Source organism: Acipenser ruthenus, unplaced genomic scaffold, assembly GCF_902713425.1.
Source record: "Acipenser ruthenus unplaced genomic scaffold, fAciRut3.2 maternal haplotype, whole genome shotgun sequence".
NCBI classification, from domain to species: domain Eukaryota; kingdom Metazoa; phylum Chordata; class Actinopteri; order Acipenseriformes; family Acipenseridae; genus Acipenser; species Acipenser ruthenus.
Window position 1 is genome coordinate 6,619 of NW_026708125.1, and position 17,867 is coordinate 24,485.

Below are 17,867 nucleotides of genomic sequence, written 5' to 3' on the forward strand. Positions count from 1 at the left end.
CTAGTAGTGTTATTATTATACATAGCATCCTAGTTCATATTGGATTCTAGTAGTGTTATTATTTGCACTTACTGTAAACTACACTGTGTTTCAATATGAAGCTTGCATTGTAACCCTGCGCTGCCCTGTAACACCTGCGTGAGTCGCCTGGGATAAAGGGGTCTGCTAAATCAATACAGTAATTATTATTATTATTATTATTATTATTATTATTATTATTATTATTATCTGTGCAGTCCTAACACATTGCCACTGCTGCAGCTGTGGGCTTCTCCAGCGCAATGCAACAGCATTCATGAGATAATGTGGGCATTGTCCTTTAGCTGGCTTGTGGCACATGCCAACAGGATGTGAGTAATACGCTTTGGCACCCTATCTGTGTGATCGCTTGGCTCCCTTTTGATCCCAGTCCAGCAATAACTGAAAGGCACACACACAGTCTCTCAACGGGTGCTGTGCATGCCTGCGTCGCTGCGTTGTCTCATCCAATCCTCTCTGCGAGAAACTTCCAAGTTTTTTTTTTCTAGTTTGTTTCTTTTATACAACTCTGTGGTTGTCTTTTTTTAAAATAAATAAACAGTGTGATCTGTGTGCAAGATGTCCTGGGAGCGATGCCAGCAGCCCTCCAGGCACAAGCTGCAGCGCAGCCTGTCTCCTGTGTCTCTCTGCCTGGCCTCGGGGGCCCTGCTCGGGCTGCTGGCCTGCGCCGCTGCTCTCTACGCTCAGCGTCTGCAGATAGAGGGCTTGCGAGGGGAGCTGGCGGAACTCGGAATGCTCGTGCGAGCCAATGGGAGGCCGCAGAACCTCCAGAGAGAACCTTCGGAGGAGCTGGGAGGCTGCGTTGCTGGGCAATGTCAGGTAGGCGAGGTGGATTTTAAAGCATTGGCCAAACTAAGGGTGGGCTATTCCACTCCAGGTCGACCCCCTTTTAAAAGGTGCAAGGGGGGCATGTGTGTCCCCCCCCCCTCAAATAAAAATGATGCTAACTTTATTTTTTGCAATGGGAAACAGGGTTTGAAATGTACTGACAGGCTGGATTCAGATGGTCAATTTCCTCCTCTTGAGCGAGTCGCTCTCAAAATGTATTTTTTAAGAGTAAGAAACCGTTTGAACAACAAGCGTTTGGTTCCTTGTGCATCTGAAAGAGTTTAACGGCTGATATGAGATCATGAAAGACTTGAGAGTCTGGCTAGACCGAGCGGTTGTTGGTTCAGTTTAATGATTGACAGAACAGGGTTTGGAACAAAGACCAGGAGCGGAAGGGTTAACTTTGCCCCCCCCACCCCCCCCCCCCCCCGGATTAAAGGGGTGTGATCTTGTGAAGTCTGGAGCAATCGCTGAGCACAGCAAAGTGTAATAAAGCACAGCGAAAATGTGGTAAAGAACAGGCAAGCACTGCAAAGCCCAGAGATGTATGATCAAGCATATAAATATATATATTAGTTGTGTGCAAATCTATCAGACCCCCTCCAGAGGCGTCACTCATCTCCTGTCTGTACCTGCCTGCATGAAAACCTGAGTGACTCGCAGAGACGTGTTCTAAGAACGCGGAGACAGTTCTGAGGTTCTGAGTTCCGGTTCTAAAAGGCTGCATTGTCTGCCAGGTTCAGTCTGGGTATGGACAGCAGTGTGCAAATCTAGCTCAACAGCTCCAGATGTGTCATTGATCTCCTTTATATACCTGCCTGCGTGAAAACACCTGGGGGGGGGGGGGGGGGATTTCAATTTTCAGCTCAGTAATCAGATGTAGAAACAACAGGCTCTCATGATGGGTGGAAATGTCAGACCGCTTTGTGCTTTAATTAGACATCTAAAAAAGTCCTGCATTTTTGCCATGTGTGGCTGCGTGATCCTTTCCTCTTACTGTTTTAAATCAATTGCATGTCTGGCCTGTTGAAGTCATCAATTAGACAGTCACTGTGTCTATTTTGACTAAAGATTTTCAGTTCCAGTGGTTTGATTTCATATGCAAATTAAACAGGACGGAAGTAACAGGTGTTCAAATACATCTGCACACTGCTGTATATATATATATATATATATATATATATATATATATATATATATATATATATATATATATATATATATATAAAAACATGACAAACTCGGGTAACCGCATCGTATAACCATGGGAAAAGCTGCAGGGGGAGAAACTGCAGGAGCCTCCAGGCAGATTTATCATGCTAGACTGTTTGCCTGATTCCATGGAATGTGAGTCTTGGGTAACACTTCGATGAAGTGTCTCCAAATTGCTGTGTATTTACATAGCAGTTACTTAGTGAATGCACGTGTGCTTCCACGTCATTACCGCGTCCTGCAGCGCAGTCACAATGAACTTTAACGTGTCGATCGTTTTGCACGATGTAACCCGAACCCTTTTCTGACACAGATGCGTGCTTACGTAGACCGTGCAAAAAAAGATTTCGGTATTAAAGTACATTGTAACTCTGCACAAGAGCGTCGCAGTGATGCGTCACTACGCACGTATTTACAACATTACAGAAAGTTATCATAATAATACAGCTAAGGGGGAAACATTCAAATTCAAACAGATCGAAGTTAAAATAAATACATAAATAAAAACGCTCCAAAAAATGACAAAGCAGTCTGTTCTCAAATGAGGGCAATGGTACTTAATGAGTTAACAGATCATTAATAATAATAATAATAATAATAATAATAATAATAATTATTATTATTATTGTTACAATAACAGAACTCAGATTCTGTGTTAAGGAGCTTGCAGGAAAGTGAGCTGCAATTCAGTTCCGGTTCACAGTCTCATAAAATATAAACACACAAGCTGGTGAAATTTCGGTACGGGCCACTACCGCCCTCTGGTGGACGCTGACGGTATAACAACAGAAAGAACCACAACTCTAATACATACTAATCTGTACACAGAATATTTAATTTAGGAACTTTAGCTGGGTTACATAAACCGGTTGACGTTATTGAAAAAGTATTATTATTATTATTATTATTATTATTATTATTATTATTATTATTATTATTATTATTTTGTCAGTAATTTCCACAATTTATAGATTGTTATAGACTATCTATTTAAACACACACACCCCTCTCCCTTGTAGAAATATCTACTTAACGGTTGGTTCCACAGACCCCCGTTAGCGCTGATTTTAAATCGGCGGGCAAACTGAGGAAAAATAACGTCACCCGCCGTTTACATGAAGAACACGCCGGTTACCCTGCCTATCGCTTTATCCCGGATGCAGGGCCGCTATGCGGATTCTGCAGCCGCGCAGCTCCGGGGTGAAGACTCATCCAGCCGGCGGAGGAGGCAGTCCGACAAAGAGGAACGCGGACGAACACGTGAGTAAAATGCATGACAGTGCAGAGCAGGAGGGGCAGATCATGTCTAAACTGCACTTGCCTCCAGTTAGAGACTAATCGACCCTACCCACCTCCCTTCACCCTGCATCTCAGCATAGCCTTGCATAAATACCCTGCCTGTTGTAAAACGCCTCCCGTATTTTGTTACAGCGAGTCCAACCTTTTTGTTGTCGTTCCTCAATTTCTCCTGCAGGGCGGCGCTCTATTCTACACCTGGTGCCGGTTTCCACGGAAACGTACGGTGAGTGCGAATCACTTTTGCCAAACCCTGGCCTAGGAGAATATAAATATCAGACAGAGGCATACACAGATTTAATAAAAATAAACACCTCCCATTAATCATGGGGACCATCGGCGCGTCACTCTGAGGCTGTCTCTCCAGGGGTCCAGGGGATCTCATCCATGTCCTGTATCTGTTAAGACTAGCGGTGAGTACTGTGTCCGATCAACAGCGTTCAATGTGGAACATCATGTGGGTATTTGGAAGTAATAAAGATTTGAAACACGGCCTGGTTTCGTCCTTGTAGAGTGACACAGCATTATTATTATTATTATTATTATTATTATTATTATTATTATTATTATTATTAATTTCTTAGCAGACACCCTTATCCAGGGCGACTTACAATTGTTACAAGATATCACATTATTTTTACATACAATTCCCCATTTATACAGTTGGGTTTTTACTGGAGCAATCTAGGTAAAGTACCTTGCTCAAGGGTACAGCAGCAGTGTCCCCCCACCTGGGATTGAACCTGGGATTAACCACTACTCCACACTGCTACCCAGTTCATTCCATGTTTACCGCCCGGCTGACTCTGTTTAGTATTTGTGTTCACAGAAGCTGTGGACAGCACTGTAATCCTCTGGAGAGCCAGCTCCTTGCAGGGGAACGCCTTTGAACCGAGCCCAGCTGCCACTGCCATCAAGGAGGATGGATTCTACTACATATACAGCCAGGTAATGACAGGGCAGCTAGCATTCCACACCACGCGACCGTGCCTTTACCAGGGGAGACCCTCGGGGACCCCTGCGCTCCCCTGACTGTGTGACTCCCCCCTGCACACCACGCGGCCATGCCTTTACCAGGGGAGACCCTCGGGGACCCCTGCACTCCCCTGACTGTGCGACTCCCCCCTGCCCACCACGGGGCCGTGCCTTTACCAGGGGAGACCCTCGGGGACCCCTGCGCTCCCCTGACTGTGCGACTCCCCCCTGCACACCACGCGGCCGTGCCTTTACCAGGGGAGACCCTCGGGGACCCCTGCGCTCCCCTGACTGTGTGACCCCCCCCCCCTGCGCACCACGCGGCCGTGCCTTTACCAGGGGAGACCCTCGGGGACCCCTGCGCTCCCCTGACTGTGTGACCCCCCCCCCCTGCGCACCACGCGGCCGTGCCTTTACCAGGGGAGACCCTCGGGGACCCCTGCGCTCCCCTGACTGTGTGACTCCCCCCTGCACACCACGCGGCCGTGCCTTTACCAGGGGAGACCCTCGGGGACCCCTGCGCTCCCCTGACTGTGTGACTCCCCCCTGCACACCACGCGGCCGTGCCTTTACCAGGGGAGACCCTCGGGGACCCCTGCGCTCCCCTGACTGTGTAACTCCCCCCTGCACACCACGCGGCCGTGCCTTTACCAGGGGAGACCCTCGGGGACCCCTGCGCTCCCCTGACTGCGTGACTCCCCCCTGCACACCACGCGGCCGTGCCTTTACCAGGGGAGACCCTCGGGGACCCCTGCGCTCCCCTGACTGTGTGACTCCCCCCTGCACACCACGCGGCCGTGCCTTCACCAGGGGAGACCCTCGGGGGACCCCGAACCTGAACTGAAGCTCTGGTGTTTGGTTTCAGGTCTTGTTCCACGACTGGACCTTCTTGATGGGTCAGGTGGTCATGAAGGTAGGGGGGGGAGAGAGCAGAGGGAACGAGTCGACCAGACTGCTGACTTGCTTCAAGAGCATGCCGGAGAACGCAGAGCAAGCTTACAACACCTGCTTCAGTGCCGGTGAGTGCCGCCCCTCGCTCTCACACCACGAGCTCTGCAGAGCGCCTCGTCCAGAGAGGTGAACAGCACGGCGACGCCCTCAGAGAAGGGAGTCTTATCACCCCTCCCCACGAAGTCTCTTTAAGCATTTCTCTGGGAATAAAACCGAACTTACCAGACCTCTCTGTGCTTTACAATGCTTCCCTATGCTTTACCAGACCTCTCTGTGCTTTACAATGCTTCCCTATGCTTTACCAGACCTCTCTGTGCTTTACAATGCTTCCCTATGCTTTACCAGACCTCTCTGTGCTTTACAATGCTTCCCTATGCTTTACCAGACCTCTCTGTGCTTTACAATGCTTCCCTGTGCTTTACCAGACCTCTCTGTGCTTTACAATGCTTCCCTATGCTTTACCAGACCTCTCTGTGCTTTACAATGCTTCCCTGTGCTTTACCAGACCTCTCTGTGCTTTACAATGCTTCCCTATGCTTTACCATACCTCTCTGCTTTACTGCACTGTGCTGTGTTTTGACTGCAGGGTATTTGTTAAGGCATTGCTGTGCTGTGATGTGTTTTGACTGCAGGGTATTTGTGTAAGGCGTGGCTGTGCTGTGCTGTCCTGACATCCTCTCTCTCTGACAGGCGTCTACTTTCTGGAGAAAGGCTCTGTGCTGCAGCTCTCCGTTCCGCGGTTCAACGCTGGGATCCAGCTAGTGGATCACTCCACCTTCATGGGGGTGATCCAGCTTTAGCAGGGCGCTAGACACACACAGAGACAGTCTGAACGAATGTCACTTTCACCCCCGCCCCTTTTTTTGAGAAATGGTTTGTGCCAGAAGACTTTTGTTTTTCAGTGCACGAGGAGAGAGACCCGAGACAAGAAAAAATAAACCTTACAACATTATTTACACGTTTGTATGTGTGAAGAATATTATGTATTTAAAATAAATAAATTAATCAATAAATAAATAAATAAATAAATAAATAAATACAATGTCTGTACCCTTTTATAAAAGTGCATTCTATTGCGCATTCATTATAGGTATTAAAAAAACTGTATACAGTACAACTATAAAAAATGTGGATTTCAAAAACTTGTGATGTCATAACACAACATTGTGATGTCATAACACAGACTCGTGATGTCACGGCCAGGGTTGCCTAACAAAACAAAAAAACTACGAGTTTGTCAAAGTCAAACATGGCTAAACGGAGGCCGCCCGCGAGTCGCGGGGTGAGAGCGGCGAGGTCACGAAGCAACGGAGGGCTTCGAGTTCTTACAGGCGGGAGCGGGGGCTCCCAGGGCGGGAGGAGCGCTCTCTCGGCTCCCCTAACCCGCGGACGGGAGCGGAGCGGGCACTCTCACGCCGCGGTCAGCGTGTTACTGTTCCTGATGGAAGTGTTCTGCTCCACGATCTTCCTGCTACCGTGAACTTATAGCTGAATTAAAGACAAATAAAAACACAATACTCCTGGGCGGCCTCGTTGCAAACAAAATAGTATTGCAAGCTTGTTTTTTCTTGTATCATTTATATATATATAAGATAGATTTTAAAATGGTAAAAAGGGACGTACATGATTGATTTATGTATCTATCTATCTATATATAGATAGATACATAAATCGCCTCCTTAAGACTCACCTCTTCAGACAGCACCTGTAGAACTCCTCTGTTTGTATCCTGGGACACTATCACCCTTCATTTAAATGTGCTTTATTTTGCTCTTATCTGCCCCCTATTTTACTGCATTTAATCCTGTACTTCAGAGTACTGTAATCTGCCAAGTGTTTAACCTGTAGTACTTTGTATTTAATCACATCCTGATGTAACTATCACTATTTTTTCATATCCTGATGTAACTATCACTATTATCTGCTGTATTATTGAATTGTGGTTTGTCACACTTGAACAAAAGTTATTGTATTTCTTGCTCTTATTGTATTACTCGTATTGTAACACTTGAAATGTATTTGCTTACGATTGTAAGTCGCCCTGGATAAGGGCGTCTGCTAAGAAATAAATAATAATAATAATAATAATAATAATAATAATAATAATAATAATAATAATAATAATAATAATATACTGGGACAAGCTAGCAATTTTAAAAAGCAGGAAAAACACAGGGTGGGTGGGGCTGTAAAGTCTAATGCCCTCGATATTGCTAGAGCGCTGGTTTTGTCCAGAGTTAGACTCGATTTTAAATTCTTATTTTGTGATTCACGATGACCTGGACAGCTTTAACACGTCCTTGGCGTGCGGGTGGGGCTGTGTGTCTGATTGAGGACCAAACACAGGAAGTGTCTCTGGTTCTGTGATTTGAATGTGCTTTCCTTACATTTCAGGGCGATGAGACAGTAACATGAATGCGTTTTTGCTATGGCTGTTTATCCTCTGGAGTTGATTAAAATAAAGGATATTTTGAAAAAGCAATATATATATATATATATATATATATATATATATATATATATATATATATATATATATATATTATTTATTTCTTAGCAGACGCCCTTATCCAGGGCGACTTACAATTGTTACAAGATATCATATTATACATTATTTCACATTATACAGATATCACATTATTTTACTTACAAATCCATTTATATAGTTGGATTTTTACTGGAGCAATCTAGGTAAAGTACCTTGCTCAAGGGTACAGCAGCAGTGTCCCCCACCTGGGATTGAACCCACGACCCTCCGGTCAAGAGTCCAGAACCCCTAACCACTACTCCACACTGCTGCTATGTCTGTCTATATATGTCTGTCTGCATCTCTCTCTATATTTTTTAATTTGAAAAAGTAAAGTCCGTCTTCAGCTGGGTGAAATGTATTAATATATCAACAGCTTGAAAGGATAGATCACTACCGTGTACAGAAATGAAAACGAGATGGTTTAAATAATAATAATAATAATAATAATAATAATAATAATAATAATAATAATAATTTTCAAGACGTTTCGGACAAAAGCCTTTCTTGAGCTGTGTGGGAAAAAAAAGTCAACTTGTTATGAAGAATTCTGTGGATGACGTCACGATGATGTCACAATAGAATGCCCATCCCATGGGTTCAAAGGTTAAGGTTCACTCAGCAGCACACGCTCCAAAATAGAAAAGTCTGCCTATGTTGTTGCTCGTTAAGCTTTAATATGTGTCATTGTAAGACAAACAAAGTGAGGAAAATACAGAAAAATGTGAATTTATTTATGAATATAGGTTAAAACTGTACTGTGTATTTTACCTTTAGTTCAGGCTACGAGAATAAATCCCTAATCTATCTACTGTGTTTAATTTGGTTTTCAACATCAAGCATCAGTATATTTACTAAAAATATTAATAACAAATTCATATGTTAATATTTTTAAACTTTTTACCGGCGCAGTAAACGCGTCAGCGTGAGAGACAGAGGGGGGCGGGGCAGGAGGCGTGAGGTCACAATGCCAGACAGACGTCACGGCTAGCGTGGCTTGGGGACTCGGAGACGGTGACGTCATTCGCCGGAAAGCTATTTAAGCGTCGGATTTCTGAAAAATAAGCATCGCAAACATGGCAAGGAGAAGGAGACGACATGCCAGCACGAAGCTGAAACGGCGCAGGCGCCGCAGGAGGCACGGGAAGAAAAGCAAACACTGACGGGGGAAGATAGCCGGTGAAAAAAGCGCCTCACGACCCGGAGAAAGAGAGCGAGAAAACAAAAAAAAAGAGAAAGAAAACGTGCACGGGGTCGGGGTTCGAGGAACGCACTCTTCTGAATTGTTGTAGCGATCTGCTAATGCGGAACAGTCATCAAATAACTGAGCCGTGTTTGTAATCAAATAAAAAACCTTGAAAAAAAAACCAAAGCGTGCGTTGTATATGTGTGTAACTGTGCAGCCCAGAGTTTATAGAGAAGGGAAAGTAAGTTTGGTCCACATTGGGTGGAACTAAGTTAGGAGTTAGGAGACCCAAATAATAATAATAATAATAATAATAATAATAATAATAATTGGCAGGCGCCTTTATGCCAGGCGACTCACGCAGGGGTTACAGGGCAGCGCAGGGTTACAATGCAAGCTTCATATTGAAACACAGTGTAGTTTACAGCCAGTGCAAATAATAACACTACTAGAATCCAATATGAACTAGGATGCTATGTATAATAATAACACTACTAGAATCCAATATGAACTAGGATGCTCTGTATAATAATAACACTACTAGAATACAATATGAACTAGGATGCTGTGTATAATAATAACACTACTAGAATCCAATATGAACTAGGATGCTGTGTATAATAATAACACTACTAGAATCCAATATGAACTAGGATTCTGTGTATAATAATAACACTACTAGAATCCAATATGAACTAGGATGCTATGTATAATAATAACACTACTAGAATACAATATGAACTAGGATGCTCTGTATAATAATAACACTACTAGAATACAATATGAACTAGGATGCTATTAATAATAACACTACTAGAATCCAATATGAACTAGGATGCTCTGTATAATAATAACACTACTAGAATACAATATGAACTAGGATGCTATGTATAATAATAACACTACTAGAATCCAATATGAACTAGGATGCTATGTATAATAATAATCTACTAGAATCCAATATGAACTAGGATGCTCTGTATAATAATAACACTACTAGAATCCAATATGAACTAGGATGCTATGTATAATAATAACACTACTAGAATCCAATATGAACTAGGATGCTCTGTATAATAATAACACTACAAGAATACAATATGAACTAGGATGCTATGTATAATAATAACACTACTAGAATCCAATATGAACTAGGATGCTATGTATAATAATAACACTACTAGAATCCAATATGAACTAGGATGCTCTGTATAATAATAACACTACTAGAATCCAATATGAACTAGGATGCTATGTATAATAATAACACTACTAGAATCCAATATGAACTAGGATGCTATGTATAATAATAACACTACTAGAATACAATATGAACTAGGATGCTATGTATAATAATAACACTACTAGAATACAATATGAACTAGGATGCTATTAATAATAACACTACTAGAATCCAATATGAACTAGGATGCTCTGTATAATAATAACACTACTAGAATACAATATGAACTAGGATGCTATGTATAATAATAACACTACTAGAATCCAATATGAACTAGGATGCTCTGTATAATAATAACACTACAAGAATACAATATGAACTAGGATGCTATGTATAATAATAACACTACTAGAATCCAATATGAACTAGGATGCTATGTATAATAATAACACTACTAGAATCCAATATGAACTAGGATGCTCTGTATAATAATAACACTACTAGAATCCAATATGAACTAGGATGCTATGTATAATAATAACACTACTAGAATCCAATATGAACTAGGATGCTCTGTATAATAATAACACTACTAGAATACAATATGAACTAGGATGCTATGTATAATAATAACACTACTAGAATCCAATATGAACTAGGATGCTATGTATAATAATAACACTACTAGAATCCAATATGAACTAGGATGCTATGTATAATAATAACACTACTAGAATCCAATATGAACTAGGATGCTATGTATAATAATAACACTACTAGAATCCAATATGAACTAGGATGCTCTGTATAATAATAACACTACAAGAATACAATATGAACTAGGATGCTATGTATAATAATAACACTACTAGAATCCAATATGAACTAGGATGCTATGTATAATAATAACACTACTAGAATCCAATATGAACTAGGATGCTCTGTATAATAATAACACTACTAGAATCCAATATGAACTAGGATGCTATGTATAATAATAACACTACTAGAATCCAATATGAACTAGGATGCTCTGTATAATAATAACACTACTAGAATACAATATGAACTAGGATGCTATGTATAATAATAACACTACTAGAATACAATATGAACTAGGATGCTATTAATAATAACACTACTAGAATCCAATATGAACTAGGATGCTCTGTATAATAATAACACTACTAGAATACAATATGAACTAGGATGCTATGTATAATAATAACACTACTAGAATCCAATATGAACTAGGATGCTATGTATAATAATAATCTACTAGAATCCAATATGAACTAGGATGCTCTGTATAATAATAACACTACTAGAATCCAATATGAACTAGGATGCTCTGTATAATAATAACACTACTAGAATCCAATATGAACTAGGATGCTCTGTATAATAATAACACTACAAGAATACAATATGAACTAGGATGCTATGTATAATAATAACACTACTAGAATCCAATATGAACTAGGATGCTATGTATAATAATAACACTACTAGAATCCAATATGAACTAGGATGCTCTGTATAATAATAACACTACTAGAATCCAATATGAACTAGGATGCTATGTATAATAATAACACTACTAGAATCCAATATGAACTAGGATGCTATGTATAATAATAACACTACTAGAATCCAATATGAACTAGGATGCTGTGTATAATAATAACACTACTAGAATACAATATGAACTAGGATGCTATGTATAATAATAACACTACTAGAATCCAATATGAACTAGGATGCTATGTATAATAATAACACTACTAGAATCCAATATGAACTAGGATGCTATGTATAATAATAACACTACTAGAATCCAATATGAACTAGGATGCTGTGTATAATAATAACACTACTAGAATCCAATATGAACTAGGATGCTATGTATAATAATAACACTACTAGAATCCAATATGAACTAGGATGCTCTGTATAATAATAACACTACTAGAATCCAATATGAACTAGGATGCTATGTATAATAATAACACTACTAGAATCCAATATGAACTAGGATGCTCTGTATAATAATAACACTACTAGAATCCAATATGAACTAGGATGCTCTGTATAATAATAACACTACTAGAATCCAATATGAACTAGGATGCTCTGTATAATAATAACACTACTAGAATCCAATATGAACTAGGATGCTCTGTATAATAATAACACTACTAGAATCCAATATGAACTAGGATGCTATGTATAATAATAACACTACTAGAATCCCATATGAACTAGGATGCTATGTATAATAATAACACTACTAGAATCCAATATGAACTAGGATGCTGTGTATAATAATAACACTACTAGAATCCAATATGAACTAGGATGCTGTGTATAATAATAACACTACTAGAATCCAATATGAACTAGGATGCTGTGTATAATAATAACACTACTAGAATCCAATATGAACTAGGATGCTGTGTATAATAATAACACTACTAGAATCCAATATGAACTAGGATGCTGTGTATAATAATAATATCTACAGTGACATGTTAGTAGTTCAATAATACATCACCTGAGGATCCAGTAACGCGGTCCTGAGGGCAGGCGAGTCCAGGGCAGAGCAGGAGCGGCGGATCAGGAGACAGGGGGGTCTTGAGGAGGCGGTGAGAGACGGAACGGTCCTGAAGTTCTCCGGTCGCTGGTCGCACACCGAGTGATAATGCCTTCTATTCGAACATTGGTGTGGGTGACTGTGGAATACCCCTGTCCTCCTGAAGAGGGCGCTGACGAGGGCAAAGAGGCGCTAATCTTAACAGAACCAACGTTGGGTTTGTAAATTTTTTTTTCAACGCTATTTCAAAATGTAGACAGAGGGTAATCCTGCGATTTATAACCAGATTTCTGCTGTATGATTTGGAAGTTACTAACAAGTCGCGTGTAAAAGGTCTTAGCCGTTGAAGTGAGTTTGACAGATCAGCCTGAGTAAAGCGACCTCTCTTGCGATACGTCACAGCCTACAACTCTGACCACACGATTAGCATCACCTGTCCTGAACCCTTAATTGAACTATTCATTAGCTTAATTAGACCTCTTGTAATTGTTTTCAGCTTTTAAAACAGTTGGCGATTTCAAATTAAGTATACAATTATAAGTAACACAGTCGCTCGCTTCAAATCAACTCTCAAGACCCGCTTGTTCTCTCTCGCTTTTCAATGCTCTTCACTCTTATCTGATTCGTGTGATTCTGTGTGACACACACATCCACAGTGTGTAGAATTCACATCCTAGCCTTGTATTTCATGTAATATGCCTGTATTTAATGTATTTGCATTGTTTTGTACTGTTTGTATTTAATGGACTGTGCCAGGCTGTATCTCACTGTATTTAATGTATTTGCATTGTTTTGTACTGTTTGTATTTAATGGACTGTGCCAGGCTGTATCTCACTGTATTTAATGTATTTGCATTGTTTTGTACTGTTTGTATTTAATGGACTGTGCCAGGCTGTATTTCACTGTATTTAATGTATTTGCATTGTTTTGTACTGTTTGTATTTAATGGACTGTGCCAGGCTGTATTTCACTGTATTTCATGTATTTGCATTGTTTTGTACTGTTTGTATTTAATGGACTGTGCCAGGCTGTATTTCACTGTATTTAATGTATTTGCATTGTTTTGTACTGTTTGTATTTAATGGACTGTGCCAGGCTGTATTTCAATGTATTTGCATTGTTTTGTACTGTTTGTATTTAATGGACTGTGCCAGGCTGTATCTCACTGTATTTAATGTATTTGCATTGTTTTGTACTGTTTGTATTTAATGGACTGTGCCAGGCTGTATTTCACTGTATTTAATGTATTTGCATTAAATACAGTGAGATACAGAGAGAGAGAGAGAGAGAGAGAGAGAGAGAGAGAGAGAGAGAGAGAGAGAGAGAGAGAGAGAGAGAGAGGGTAATGCAAAACTTTTGGCCAGAGCTGTAGCAACGCTTTGATTTATTAAAGATATTATATTATTTATTATAGATATTATATTATTATAGAAAGATATGTACAACATATCGAAACGTTGGGCAGCTGGCTCTTTGAGCTAATATATATATATATATTACTCCTAACTATTACTAAAACACAAGAGTGTTTCATTTTTGGTATGCACAGGACGGACATTAAAAAGTGAAAATTTTCTTAGCAAAAAAAAAATGACGTCAGATGACCTAATCACAATGCAACCCCGTGACGTCAGGCGGCGTGTAGGGTCTGGGTCACAATGCTAACGCGGCCGGGTCGCCTATATAAGCGCGGCTTTTGGGATGCAAAATTTATTACAAACATGGCGAGGAGAAGGAGACGCTCCAGCCACCCTCAACGCAGACGGAGGCGCCGGAGACACGGGAGGAGGCGCCGGGGGCGCAGATAGAGAGCCACCGAGCAGCGAACCGAGCCGAGCAGAATGACCAACACCTCCCTGCACTTTGAAACTCTCCAGCCGCAGTGTCTTCCCATACCAGCCGCTCCCGACAGAAAAAAAGCAGCTGTGTTTGTAATCGAATAAAATAATTAAAAAAACAAAACAATAACGCGTCTGAATATTCATAGCTGTGTGTATAAGGATAATAAAAAATAGAAAAACATTTAAATGATTAAAAAATCATTTATTTCAGGACGTTTCGGGCAAAAATCATTCTTCAGCTGTGTAGAAATAATATATAAATGACTACACTGCTCCACACTAGGGCAGCAGTGTGGAGTAGTGGTCAGGGCTCTGGACTCTTGACCGGAGGGTCGTGGGTTCAATCCCAGGTGGGGGACACTGCTGCTGTACCCTTGAGCAAGGTACTTTACCTAGATTGCTCCAGTAAAAACCCAACTGTATAAATGGGGAATTGTATGTAAAAATAATGTGATATCTTGTAACAACTGTAAGTCGCCCTGGATAAAGGCGTCTGATAAGAAATAAATAATAATAATTAAATAAACGCAATAGAAAAATTGAAAATGATATTCAAAGTGAATAATACTAATAAATAACTCCGCACTTGTCACTCTCCGGAGACACACAGATAGTTTGTATTGGAGTGAAGCTCTCGGGTCCCGCAGTACTGTTTCTTTTTTTATAAAGCGTCTCTTGTGTTATCAGCTCGGTGGAGCGAAAGTAACAGAGGCTGCCCATTCAAGCACCAAATTATCTTCTCTTTGAAAAAACAAATAAAAAACCAGAACACAAGCTGCATTTATTGATGTAATTCGATACACTGCATTTAGACTTTTGCGGGACAACAAAATGAGAGTAAAGTTATCATAACAATAAAACTGAAAATGCAATTAGCAGGGCCGCCTTCAGCTAGGGCCTCGACCTTTTTTAAAAACAGTCTTTAAATAAATAAATACATACATAGAAATAAACACAGAACCGCTAGAGCAGGGATAGGCTGATAACAAACAGAGTGACCGGATCAAATCAAAACGTGTGGGCTTGAGTTCAGTAAAATAAGAGCCGTAGGGAGCGCTCTGCTCAGCTTGCCCGCTGGCCAGGCGTTGTTTTTGGGCAGCGGTGTGCGGGTCGCGTCCAGCCCCGCGCCTCCCCGTTCAATTCAATGAGCCGAGATGCCGATTCATCCCAAGTCTAAGGGGTTTGATTTGATCCGCCTTCTGCGGGGATGCCTATAAACGAGATGCGGAATCTCAAGGGCTCCGTCCTGCTTAAATAAACACATCTGAAATATGGGGGTGCAACCTGGATTGCGGTTTTGGGGATCCCGGGATATGTCTTTTAAAAAAACCTTCTTAAACTTTTTTTGAAGTAAAAATAAATTGATTTAAAAAACAAACAAACAAAAACACACAAACATTTTTAATCTTCGTTTTTGTGCCCCAGAGGAAGTTAAAAACCCCCCACATTCACATTTATCAGTTGATTCATTTTCAGGGCTTATTCTTATGTAATAAATTAACAATTTGTATTTTTATTTTCTAAATATATATATGTTTTTGTTGTTTTTATTTTATTTTTTTTCTTTCCGGAAGCTATCCTGGGTTTCCGTTAAATATATGTATATATATATATATATAAAGATTCATCATCATCATCATCATCATCATCCTCATCATCATCCTCATCTATCATCATCATCCTCATCATCAATCATCATCCTCATCATCTTTATCATCATCCTCATCTATCATCATCCTCATCTATCATCATCCTCATCTATCATCATCAATCATCATCATCATCATCTATCATCTATCATCATCATCATCATCATCATCCTCATCCTCTTCATCATCCTCATCTATCATCATCCTCATCATCTTTATCATCATCCTCATCTATCATCATCCTCATCATCTGTATCATCATCATCCTCATCATCTTTATCATCATCCTCATCTATCATCATCCTCATCATCTGTATCATCATCATCCTCATCATCTTTATCATCATCCTCATCTATCATCATCCTCATCTATCATCATCCTCATCATCATCCTCATCATCTTTATCATCATCCTCATCTATCATCATCCTCTTCATCATCCTCATCAATCATCATCCTCATCATCTTTATCATCATCCTCATCCTCATCTATCATCATCCTCATCATCATCCTCATCTATCATCATCCTCATCTTCATCTATCATCATCCTCATCATCATCCTCATCATCTTTATCATCATCCTCATCCTCATCATCTTTATCATCATCATCCTCATCATCTTTATCATCATCCTCATCCTCATCTATCATCATCCTCATCATCATCCTCATCTATCATCATCCTCATCTTCATCTATCATCATCCTCATCATCATCCTCATCATCTTTATCATCATCCTCATCTATCATCATCCTCATCCTCATCATCTTTATCATCATCTTCATCTATCATCATCCTCATCATCATCCTCATCATCCTAATCTTCATCCTCATCATCTTCATCCTCATCGATTTATTATTTTTTTGATTTTTTTTTTTTTTTTCAGTTTTCATTTTTCGTCGTTAAAAACAAAAACAAAAAAAGAACCCCCCCCCCCCCCCCCCCCCCCCCATGCACAAGCGTTCTGCGCGCAGCCGGAATCTTCTGCAGAGAAATTAAAGTCTGGCTCTCTTGTAGTTCTGTACAGGCAGAGTCCGAACTGTCCTTGTACCCGCTGAACGAAAAGCAAAACAACGCAACAGCCGCGTCTCTTTAGTAGTTTGTTTAAAAAAAAAAAAAAAAAAAAAGTTGAAAGAAAATTGGAGGCAGAAGGCGGGGGGGGGGTGCGTCCATTCTTGCCCCCCCCCTCCCCTCTCGCAGAGTTGCAGACGACTGGACGGTCAGACAGACGGACGGACGGACGGACAGTAGCGCCTCCTTCACAGTCTCTCTCTCCCCGGAACCCATATGTAAGGTCCAGATTGCTCTTCGATCACTCTCTTGATTTTGTGGTAGATTTCCTCGAAGCTCTCCCCTTCCACGATAGCTGGAATAAAAAAAAAAACAGGACAGAGGGGGGCTTTGAATGTACGACAATGGGATTGGTCAAGCAGACCAGCGTTTGGGCTCCAGTGCCTTCATCAGTGTTATTGAAACTAAACTGAGTCAAGCAGACCAGCGTTTGGGCTCTAGTGTCTTCATCAGCGTTATTGAAACTAAACTGAGTCAAGCAGACCAGCGTTTTGGCTCCAGTGCCTTCATCA

At 40.7% G+C, this 17,867-nt stretch overlaps 2 protein-coding genes across 2 annotated transcripts in view; one reads left to right on the forward strand and one right to left on the reverse strand.

Annotated features, from left to right (window-relative positions):
- LOC131729688 (tumor necrosis factor ligand superfamily member 13-like) lies at positions 1–6,852 on the forward strand. Its single transcript, XM_059019891.1, has 6 exons — positions 1–858; positions 3,243–3,339; positions 3,554–3,601; positions 4,205–4,323; positions 5,216–5,369; positions 5,992–6,852. Exons 1-6 carry the CDS (start codon positions 598–600, stop codon positions 6,099–6,101), a joined length of 789 nt encoding a protein of 262 aa, XP_058875874.1. The 5' UTR covers positions 1–597; the 3' UTR covers positions 6,102–6,852.
- Positions 6,853–15,393: 8,541 nt separating this feature from the next.
- Positions 15,394–17,867, reverse strand: part of LOC117404608 (disks large homolog 4) — a 58,029-nt gene continuing 55,555 nt past the window's right edge. The window contains 1 exon segment of the mRNA XM_059019884.1: positions 15,394–17,650. Coding sequence (XP_058875867.1) covers positions 17,544–17,650 — 107 coding nt within the window. The 3' untranslated portion in view covers positions 15,394–17,543.

Bases quoted from the DNA above. Each gene is read 5' to 3' on its own strand.
- LOC131729688 (XM_059019891.1), top strand. From the start codon at position 598: ATGTCCTGGGAGCGATGCCAGCAGCCCTCCAGGCACAAGCTGCAGCGC. The intron at 3,602-4,204 runs GTGAGTGCGAAT...TTGTGTTCACAG, and splicing joins GGTTTCCACGGAAACGTACG to AAGCTGTGGACAGCACTGTA. The intron at 5,370-5,991 runs GTGAGTGCCGCC...TCTCTCTGACAG, and splicing joins CAACACCTGCTTCAGTGCCG to GCGTCTACTTTCTGGAGAAA.